Below are 10612 nucleotides of genomic sequence, written 5' to 3' on the forward strand. Positions count from 1 at the left end.
CAATAATAGATGCATCAGTGTTCGTTTAGTATCCGAGGAGGTTAAAAGCATTAAATTTTGATAATTTTGATAATTCACTTAATAATTTCCTATGACCAGAATATTTCATTGATTTTTTTATGTGAATGATGGATCCCATGTCAGGCTTCGACATCCGTCTTGTGTTCACATTAGCGCCCAGAGACAGTACACTGCAGTACTAAAGATGTGTACACTTCTGAAATGACTTTCCTTGCCTTACATCCTTGGTTACGTTGAAATTATAAATTCAAAACATTTTTGTTCTTTTACTTAGCATTTCATGCAATAAAAGGAGTAATGATGAAAAACGTTTAAGATTTCAACATTACGTGATATTTACTTTGACGTGACGTGACAAAATTTGTCAAAAATTCTGAGAAAAAGTATGAATTACATTTGTAGCAACATATATCTCATCCAGTATAAATAGTTAAAGAGTCAGAACTTTAATGTTTTAATCCCTGTTTTCATTAAATGATATTTAATAAGTTTGCAGGGTCGAGGACAATGAAATTTTTATCAATAATTAAGTATATGTTCAATGACAAAACTGGATAAAACTAACCAAGTTTTCAATTTCGAAAAATTTCAATTAGTATTTCTTTGGCATGCAAACATTCCAAATGTGGAATTTGATCAAGTTAATTTATGGCAGAAAACTAAACTATTCCATAAATTATTAACTATAAAAATAAAAGAGGAATTCAGAAATTTTTGAAGTTTAATAATTTTCTACCTATGCCCTAACAATATGGCTCTCGGAAATCTGGCCTCAAGCATATTTCAAATTAGTCTACCCTACCCTGATCCCTTTACCCTGAACCCTACCCTACCCAGATCCCTACCCTACCCAGATCCCTACCCTACCCTGATCCCTTTACCCTGATCCCTTTACCCTGATCCCTACCTTACCCTGATCACTTTACCCTGATCCCTACCCTACCCTGATCCCTTTACCCTGATCCCTAACCTACCCTGATCCCTTTACCCTGATCCCTACCCTACCCTGATCCCTTTATCCTGATCCCTACCCTACCCTGATCCCCTTAATCAAAACTTTTATAAATTTTTTTTTTATTTGGGACAATTAATGCCTACCCTACCCTGATCCCCTTAATCAAAACTTTTATAAATTTTTTTTTTATTTGGGACAATTAATGAGAGTGATTTGAATTCTATACGGTACAATTTTTTTTAAAAATTTCGGGTTTTTTGTCGTTTACAATGTAAAGTTCTTGCATCAAACTCTAATTATATCTTTACATCCCAATGTCGTAAACTTTTCACATTTCAAACTGTGCATTTTGTTAAATCAAATACTCAAAGGTTTCCACCATCAGGTTTCAAAGAGAAAGGAATTAGAAAATTTGAGATTTTACAAATAAAACTTGGCGCGATTGGTTTTGTCGTTTTGATTTTTTATGGATATATCATATATCATCAAAATATTTGCAAACGGCTAGAGCATTTTGCAAATTAGACAAAAAAATATCCAGCATGAGTCATTATAACTTATATTTTTCAGTGTAAATACTGAAAATACGCAGTAATGTAAAATGTATATCATTAAACATAATGATTTGGTAATGATTTAGTAAAATAATATGAATAATATATATTTAATAAGTAGTTTAAGCCAAAAACAAGTTTACTTGGTTATCAATTGGTTAATTAACACAATAATATATACAGCTGGTTTATATTGTATTTTGTCCCTAGCTCTATCATACAAAAGATTTTGCCAAACAGATATTTCTTTTCTCGAAAAAATTTCTTGAAAGGATATTGCTTTCTCAAACCAATAATATTTCCCAAAAAAATAATATTTCTCAAAAGTATACCATTTCTCTAAAAGGATAATATTTCTTTTAAAGGATAATATTTCTGTAAAAGGATAATATTTCTATAAAAGGATAATATATCTGTAAAAGGATGATATTTCTATAAAAGGATAATATTTCTAAAAAGGATAATATTTCTGAAAAAGGATAATGTTTCTCTAAAAGGATAATATTCCTCTAAAAGGATAATTTTCTTCTGAAAGGATAATATTTCTCTAAATGGATAATATTTCTCTAAAAGGATAATTTTCTTCTAAGAGGATAATATTTATCGAAAGGGATAGTATTCCTCTAAAAGGATAATATTCCTCTAAAAGGATAATTTTCTTCTGAAAGGATAATATTTCTCTAAAAGGATAATTTTCCTCTAAGAGGATAATATATATCGAAAGGGATAGTATTCCTCTAAAAGGATAATATTCCTCTAAAAGGATAATATTCCTCTAAAAGGAAAAAAGAGCACGAATGATTATATCTTGTCTTGATATTTGAAATTTAAGGCAGTGAAGTATTTTGTCCTGAAGAAGGGGGGAGGGGGCTGAATTTTTTTAAATACTCCCCCCCCCCTCCCCAGAACCATGGTTTTCACGTATCCAGGAGGTGCTTGACCCCTGTATACGACCTAGTTTGATATAATTAATAGTTCCATTAAACTTCTTTATTATTTCAGGAGAAAAAACAAGGAATGAGAAAGCCTTCGCTATGATGGATATCAACCATGACGGATATGTGACCAAAGGGGTAATTGCAGTAATCAAATTATGATCAAGCTGATTAAAAATTAATATATATTGATTTCTAAGTGATTTCTAAGTGAAAATGAATAAAAAAAATCACTGTAAAGTAGTAAAAAAATAGAACGGGACAAATACATTTTTTTCATCAAATGCATTTGCAGTTCTTTTATAATAAACAGATTATTTATTGATCTAAAACTAATAGATTATTAATCTAAAATTATCAAATCATTAACTTTAATTTATCAGAATATTAATCTAAAATTATCAGAATATTAATCTAAAATTATCAGAATATTAATCTAAAATTATCAGATTATAAATGTAAATTCAGGAATTTAAACGATTCTGCCACAACCTAAGCGACGAGCAGGTCAACGCTGCCTTCGAGAAGTTCGACACCACAGGGAACGACAAGGAAGGGATTCACAAAATAAAAAGATTAAAAATAAAACTTATTTTTATAATTTCATGTTTCTTAAAGATATTTTTATGTTATCCATTAAATAGTTGAACTATGCTGAGTTCTGTGGATTAATGAACAACAGGTATATATAAAACAAAGTTATTTTAAAGGGATTGTTTCCATATTTAAGAATGCATGTTTTATACCAAATGTTGATGTTCGGGGAAAAAAAAACCTTACCGCTAAAAAGTACAAGGTAGTTGTTATACCTGATTTACTTAAAGGGACTGTGGGCATCATTTTAGTGACTCAATGCAAAGGTGACAATACCCGACTCAGAACGCTACCCCTGAAAACCTTAATCTGATCAAGAATATGGAGGATATCGTTGTTTTTCGAGGTTTAAAAGTGTTCAACACTGATAATTAGTACTTTTTCCTGCAGAAGAATCACTTTTGCAGAGAAACCACAATTGAAAACAATCAATTTTTCAAAAGTATAAACATTGATATCTAATTCATCTTGATCAGACAAAGCTTTTACGGGTACTGTTGTGAATCAGGCAGTGCAATCTTTGTATGGAGGGTTGCTTTTAACAATGCTTACAGTCCCTTTAAACAATTTATTTAAGGGATAAGAAGAAGGACATGTTGAGAAGGGAACAAGCTGGGCTAGATAATTAGAGTCTAAAATCTATCAAACTTGGAGAGATAAAATGTACAAAATAAATAATTCTTTAATCTTTTTAAATTATAATTTTCCTAATTACAATATTTTCCCATTGTAAATTTGTTTTTGAAAATATAAAAGAAATGAAAGAAATATAAAAACAGTTGCGGAACAAAGTCTATTCTTAAATATTTCTATGGCCTTTTAGGGCGCTTCTCAATCATCTTCTATTTCAACTTTTTATTGTGGCTCTATCTGTAAGCATCTTCTCTTTGTACAACATGAAACAATAAAAAAGTTCGGTGGATTTAACGACATTTTTTCGTGGATTTTCAAAATTTTACAGAAATAAGTTGTGTTGAAATTCTGAATTGGGTTCATGTGAGACCCCCAAAAATTGGGACCGATCGTTTTAGCCGTTTTTTCGTTTATTGGATACAAAAGGACAGAAAAAACAAAGTTTAAATAGAAGATATAAATAGATTTTTAAATAGATTTTAAAGTAACTTTAAAACATATTATCTTATTTTGACCAATGAAGAAAAATCCAACCCCACCATAATTTGTTAGGAAAATATGTACTGCACAGTGCTGTGTGAGAAATGTAAACAAGCTTCTTTTCACCAGCAACTTGTGCAGGGGGAGGATCTGGTCTTTCATATACCATTGGCTGTAACAGTAATTAGTTAATGGAACTGTAGGTGTAATTTCATATACCTGGGCTGTAACAGTAATTAGTTAATGGAACTGTAGGTGTAATTTCAAGTGATCCTTCAGTTGTAGAGTTTAGACTTGTTCCAGTCTCAGCCATGAGGAACTTCTCTAGGTTTTTTAATATATAATAAAGCTCTTAGCTCATATATATTGATTTGTTAGCTATAGCTGAATTTATTTTAGAGAACCAATGGATACCTTGTGGCTTGAGGGTTACATAAGCTTAAAAAAATTCATTTTCAATGTTAAAAATTTTTTTCCAAGTCTTTTAAAATTTGTAGGGCAACGCCGGGCACTTTAGCTGGTTTTATATAAAATTTCAATCTGTCTTTATCATAGCAATAGCTCTACAAGAAGACGTGCAAAATCTCAAACTAAGATGAAATGAACCTTAGTTTCTTGTCAATTAGTTCAGCATTATTTTAATTTCAAATTGAGAATTAGCGAGGACGGAAGCTTACTAAAATAATTAATGTCTCTACGATTAAACTTTTTCTTTGTTTCTCTTTCATATCTTATTAAAACAAATTATCCTTTTTTAAAGTTTTGTCATCATAATATGTTCATACAAGCCTGTTCCTTTTTCCTGTTCATTTTCCAGTTCCTGTTCTTTTTCCAGTTCCTGTTCTTTTTCCAGTTCCTGTTCTTTTTCCAGTTCCTGTTCTTTTTCCAGTTCCTGTTCTTTTTCCAGTTCCTGTTCTTTTTCCAGTTCCTGTTACTTTTCCAGTTCCTGTTCCTTTTTCAATTACTGTTCTTTTTCCAGTTCCTGTTACTTTTCCAGTTCCTGTTCCTTTTTCAATTACTGTTCCTTTTCCAATTCCTGTTCCTTTTCCAGTTCCTGTCCCTTTTCCATTCCCTTTTCATTTTCCAGTTCCTGTTCATTTTTCGGTTCCTGTTCCTTTTACTGTTTCTAATCATTAATGAAACTTAAACAAATATACAAAAATATATATGAGGTTAAACTCTATTTATTTTGCAGGCCAATTACCAAATGGAATTTAATATTTTAATAAGTTTTACCGTTTCTCTTATCAAAGTCGTATATTATCCAAAAAAATTCAAATGAACACATTTTAACCATGATTATTGAAAGTTTGATGTGAAAAAGAAATAAACTCGATGTAAGTAAAAGCATAGGACTAAATGTCATAAAAAGACACACAGATCGTTAATAATTTGTTTTCTTAATATGATTAGAGATATATTAATGACATAAAATAAGATGTAACGATTAATTTTTTAAAAAGATTATTACATAATTTATTCTTTATATATAATTTTTAAATTGTAAATATCTGATTTGTCTTAAAGGGACTGTAGACATATTTTTGAGTGACATTCCATTTAAAGAATAGAATGTTCATATTATAAACGTGCCCCTTAAACCTTTTTTACGGTACCTATGAGGAGAAAATCCTCGTTTATTTATCTTTAAAAGCATTAATCTTTCCCAGGAATCCGCGGAAATTCCCAGGAATCTTTCAGAAGAAAATCCGGTGAAAATGTCGACAGAAATTGGAGATTTTCTCGAGAATTTCCCGGGAAAGATTCTCAATTGAGAAATTTCTGGTACAGTGGCAGGGCGGAACTGGAGATTTTCTTGTGATTATTTCCCAGAAATTTCTGGAAATCCATTCCGAGGAATTTCTTGTAACCCATTCCGAGGAATTTCACGTAACCCTTTCTGGGGAATTTCTCGTAACCCATTCCGAGGAATTTCTCGTATCAAATTCCGAGGAATTTCTTGTAACCAATTCTGGAGAACAACTGGAAAAAATGTCGACCAAATTTGGAAACATTCTTGGGAACTTCCTTAGAAAAGTTGCCACTCCAACTTTTTGGAAGTATATCCAACTTATTAAGTCAGATTGTTTTAGTTATTTTTGATCTTACTGAAGTTGTCGAGTCTTGTATTTTGTGTTTTCAGACAACTTAATTGTCTAGAAAAAAGGAACAACTTTAATCATTTTTCCAAAATATTTTTAAAAGATGGTTCTTAAGTTGATTATCATTTTTCATCAATAAGGATCCTGAAAAAAAAGATTTAGTTAGGGCAGTGCATAACAAATGGGAAGCTCAGAGACACCTATTGAAGAAAAACATGACTTGAAAATTCTGTAAAATTGGTACTGAAGTCCTTAGAATTTCTTGAGAAAAATTCCCGAAAAATTCTCAGCAATTTCTCGAGACTATGTCTCTTTTTCAGTTCTCCAAAAAATCCGTGAAATTAGTGACCAAGTCCTGAGAATTTCTGAAGAATTTCCAGAGAAGTATTCCTGAGAAATTCTCAGGAATTTTTCGAGTCTATGTCCCTTATTCAGTTCCCCAAATAATCCAAAAAATTGGTGACCAAGTCCTAAGAATTTCTCAGGAATTTCCAGAGAAATATTCCTGAGTGGGAAAAATTCCGAGATTCTCAGGAATTTCACGAACTAAGCCTCAAAACTCAGATCCTCGAAAAATTTCTCTAATTGGGGATCAATTTCAGAGAATTTCTTGAGAATTTCTATGGAATCAGTCACAAGAACTTGTTCTAGAGAAAACCTTCGGAAATTCTTCAAAGCAAGTCCCCAAAACTGGAGAACTTGGGGAAAATGCTCACTTTTGTTACCTGGGGTAGAGAATATTTCTATATATTCTCTACTCTGTATAAAAGAAAGTTATACAAAGAAAGTTAAGAGAAAAAAGTTTCAGGGAAAACATCTGGAAATAAAACTTGATCAAAAAATTTCCAATTTCCTGAAGTGCCAAGACAAAATGAATTCCTTCTGGAATTTCAGAAGGACTCCAGCCGTTCTTGAAATCCACTTTGCCATTAAGAGATTTATCAAACTTATTTCACTGGTTTATATATTTCATAAAAGAAATCACAACAAAAAATATTCAATAAACACAGATGTACAGTGTACACATTAAGATACATGTTCCTCGCTAAAAAGTAAGTTGGGAGGAATAAACTTTACGAAGATGGTTGAAGAAGGAATATGAGTCACAGGCACAACTAGAGATTTTGTAAGAAGGGGGGGGGGGTCATTAATTATGCATGTAGCTAGTAAAACCTTTTTTGGAACTCAAGCCTTTAAAAGAGAAATAAATAGTTGTACCTATACCTATAGTATGAGTATTACAAAATGAAATGAGTAGATATATGTTATAATATACATGTTTAAATTTAAAATGATGAGATGGGGAAAAGATAAACTTTTTTCATCTGATATATTTCAGATTTAATTCACGAATTCGTCAAAAATTATTATTCCGCAGATTTTTACTGGTTTTTCTTTCTCTAAAATGTTTGTTTTCATGTTAACTAATCTTTAAAACTCAAAGACTTTAAAAACTTTTTTTTGCAAATCTAAAAATGATTTTCGGACACTTGTATTTTTTTGTCTCCTACTATTAGGTTTTGTCACGTAATATATTATCATGTCACGTGATTCTGTGTGATGAAAGGTTAGGGAAGGTGGATGCACCTGGGTGTTATCTGTCTACAACATCTGAATCTTAATCCCAGCAAGGAGTATATCTGGGACGTATCTCACGTGATCAAACTGTGAGAGAAACTTCACAATATTTTCCTTTCCCTGACAGATTGTTTAGTTTAGATTTTAGAATATATTCACGGAAATTATTCATTAAGATGAAGGAGAGGGGAGTGAACTTAGCTGATAATTCCGTCCCAGATGGACACAGGTTTTCGTTTTCGATCCCGCCGGGTCCGGGATCGTCGTCGAGATCGACGATTGGGATTCCCATCGTTTCCTAAACTAGACGGGGCAAACGTGTCGACAATCATCTTCTGTGATGTTTCCTTTAGATTGTCGCAGTTCATTTCTTTAAACATTCTCCTTGCCCGCTTAAACTCCTGGAAATAAATTAAAGCTATAATTTTCGAAATCCTGTAACTACTGATTGCCATCCTTTGAGGTCTGTTTATAGACCTTTTGGAGGCTCTACACTTACAACAGCAATCTGTAATGTACTTCCTTTGTCAAAATAACATGTTTAATAAATTTCCCAAAGAGACAAAACCCAGAACTCTCATGTTATAATCCATAATTACCTTGGATTTCCCATACGGAACTATAATCCATAATTACCTTGGATTTCCCCCACGGAACTATAATCCATACTTACCTTGGATTTCTCCCACGGAACTATAAACCATAATTACCTTGGATTTCCCCCACGGAACTATAAACCATAATTACCTTGGATTTCCCCCACGGAACTATAAAGGTCGGATCAAAATCTCTCCCAAAAGATCCTCTCCGTCCCATGATCAAATATCTTTTCTTCCTAAGCAATAACAAATCATCATTAGATAAATCATCTAAAAGTTATTATTATTATTCAAAACTTTGATTTTTGACTCTGACAGAAGATTATACCCTGAACATAGAAAGGTCGTTGATGCATATATCTTCTGTGAGAATCTACATTATACATCATGAAAAAATTAAAATTTGTTTGTTAAGGGATTTCAGAAATCCCGAAAACGGAAAAAAATCTAAATTAGAGCACACTCTTTTTTTCAAATAAAAATATTGTTTTTAATTAAAAACTTACTTATCCTGTTGAACCCTGTCTGTGCAGCAGGATTCTGATTCTGAGAACCTGAAGGACGGATTCCTCAGAGATTTCAACTCCGCCTTAGTTCCTTTCCAGGCTCGGAATACTCGCGCCTTCTTTCCGGTCAAACGACGGGGTCGAACTTTTGATATTTTCACCTTCACAACTAAATGTACAAATCTATATATATACTTGCTTGTCTGTCTGTCCGTTTGTATCCAATAAACCTCACATGACCCCAGGAAAGGTTTATGGATGCCCAAAATTACAAAAATTTGTTTTTGATTTTTGTTAAAGTTTGAAAATGCGCAAAAAATATTACTTTTTCGGCGAACTTATTTTGTTATTGTTTTATATTGTACAAAGAGAAGTTGCTCACAGATAGAGCCACAATAAAAAAAATGATCTTAAAGATTGGTGCGAAGCGCCCTAAAAGCCTAGTATTTTTTAAAAATATGGCAGAGGAAAGAACCTTATAATATAATAAGAATTTCTTGCTTGATTGCCCGCGCACCTCAATTAAAAAATGTCGAACGAATCATATCCCTAGTAAATCCCTTAAAAATGTGTAAACACATATTCTAAAAGTTTGCTTCATGTTCACTTTATAGTTTAGATTAATAATGAATAGGTTGAATATTGTTGCCTGATAAACATGAAACAGTACATGCAACTCTTTTTGCATTTAACAAAACATGATTTTAAAATTGATGCGTTTAATCGATATTCTTAATTTTCAGAACTTGAGTCTTTGCCACAAACTTAAATTTTCTAATCTTTATATCTTTGAAACTTGATGGGGAAAACCTTATATATTTCATACTTAGATCATTTTATCTAACAGAATTTATATTTAGAATATCAAAGGTCTAGAACATTTTGGGTTGCAAAGATATAGGGATTAGAAATTCAGAGTTTTTGGCAAATCCTCAATTTTTTTTATTTTCAATATCGGACTATGTAACGATTTTTTAACTTTATAAAAATTTTAATCATATATTTGTTAGAGTATGATTTACCAAAATCTGCTCGGCAGAAATTATCCAGAATATTTTCAGCTGTAATATGTTGATCACATGATGTTCCAGTGCAGGTTTCTTCTACAAATACAACAGATTACAGATTTCAATATTTTTGTGGGACGCACGGTGCGTCTGGTCATGGCAAAATCATATCTCTGATAAGCAACCTTCGGTTTGAACAACTAAATTAAAAAAAAAAATATTTCAACTTAATAAAGAAATTGAGTCTTTGCCACAAACTGATTTCAAATTCCTATATCTTTGCAATCCAGGTAATACAAACCGTAAATTCTGTTAGATCAAATCATTTAAGATTGAATTCAAAGGTGAACACAGCTAGGTTTTAAAAATATAGTTTGTGGCAAAGGCTCAGTTCCATTTCACAATTTCCATAATTTGTCGTGAATACCATATCATAATTTTAATCATAAACAAGGAATAATTTTATGAATTATATGCTCGACCAAATAATCGTATTCTAGAATTGTTGATCCCAAATATGCTTCACAACTTAGTACTTCTATGTTTTCATAATTGTTCACGCGGTTTACCAAGAAACTCTCACATTGCATAAATGTTTCAACCACCTTCCCCCTTCCTTCCTTCCCCATCTCTTACCCCCATCCCCTC

The 10612-nt window shown here is 31.8% G+C and overlaps 1 protein-coding gene across 1 annotated transcript in view; it reads right to left on the reverse strand.

Annotated features, from left to right (window-relative positions):
* Nucleotides 1-7204: 7204 nt before the first annotated feature.
* The window catches only part of LOC111706695 (secreted frizzled-related protein 5), an 11379-nt gene continuing 7971 nt past the window's right edge, over nucleotides 7205-10612 (reverse strand). Inside the window, exons 6-9 of the mRNA XM_023479613.1 lie at nucleotides 9980-10060; nucleotides 8958-9126; nucleotides 8600-8687; nucleotides 7205-8253 (exon numbers count right to left, since the gene is read on the reverse strand). Of these exons, the coding sequence (XP_023335381.1) occupies nucleotides 8050-8253; nucleotides 8600-8687; nucleotides 8958-9126; nucleotides 9980-10060 (542 nt within the window). The 3' untranslated portion in view covers nucleotides 7205-8049. The remainder of the gene's footprint in view (nucleotides 8254-8599; nucleotides 8688-8957; nucleotides 9127-9979; nucleotides 10061-10612) is intronic.

This window comes from Eurytemora carolleeae, unplaced genomic scaffold (assembly GCF_000591075.1).
Source record: "Eurytemora carolleeae unplaced genomic scaffold, Eaff_2.0 scaffold747, whole genome shotgun sequence".
In the NCBI taxonomy this organism is placed as follows: Eukaryota; Metazoa; Arthropoda; class Copepoda; order Calanoida; family Temoridae; genus Eurytemora; species Eurytemora carolleeae.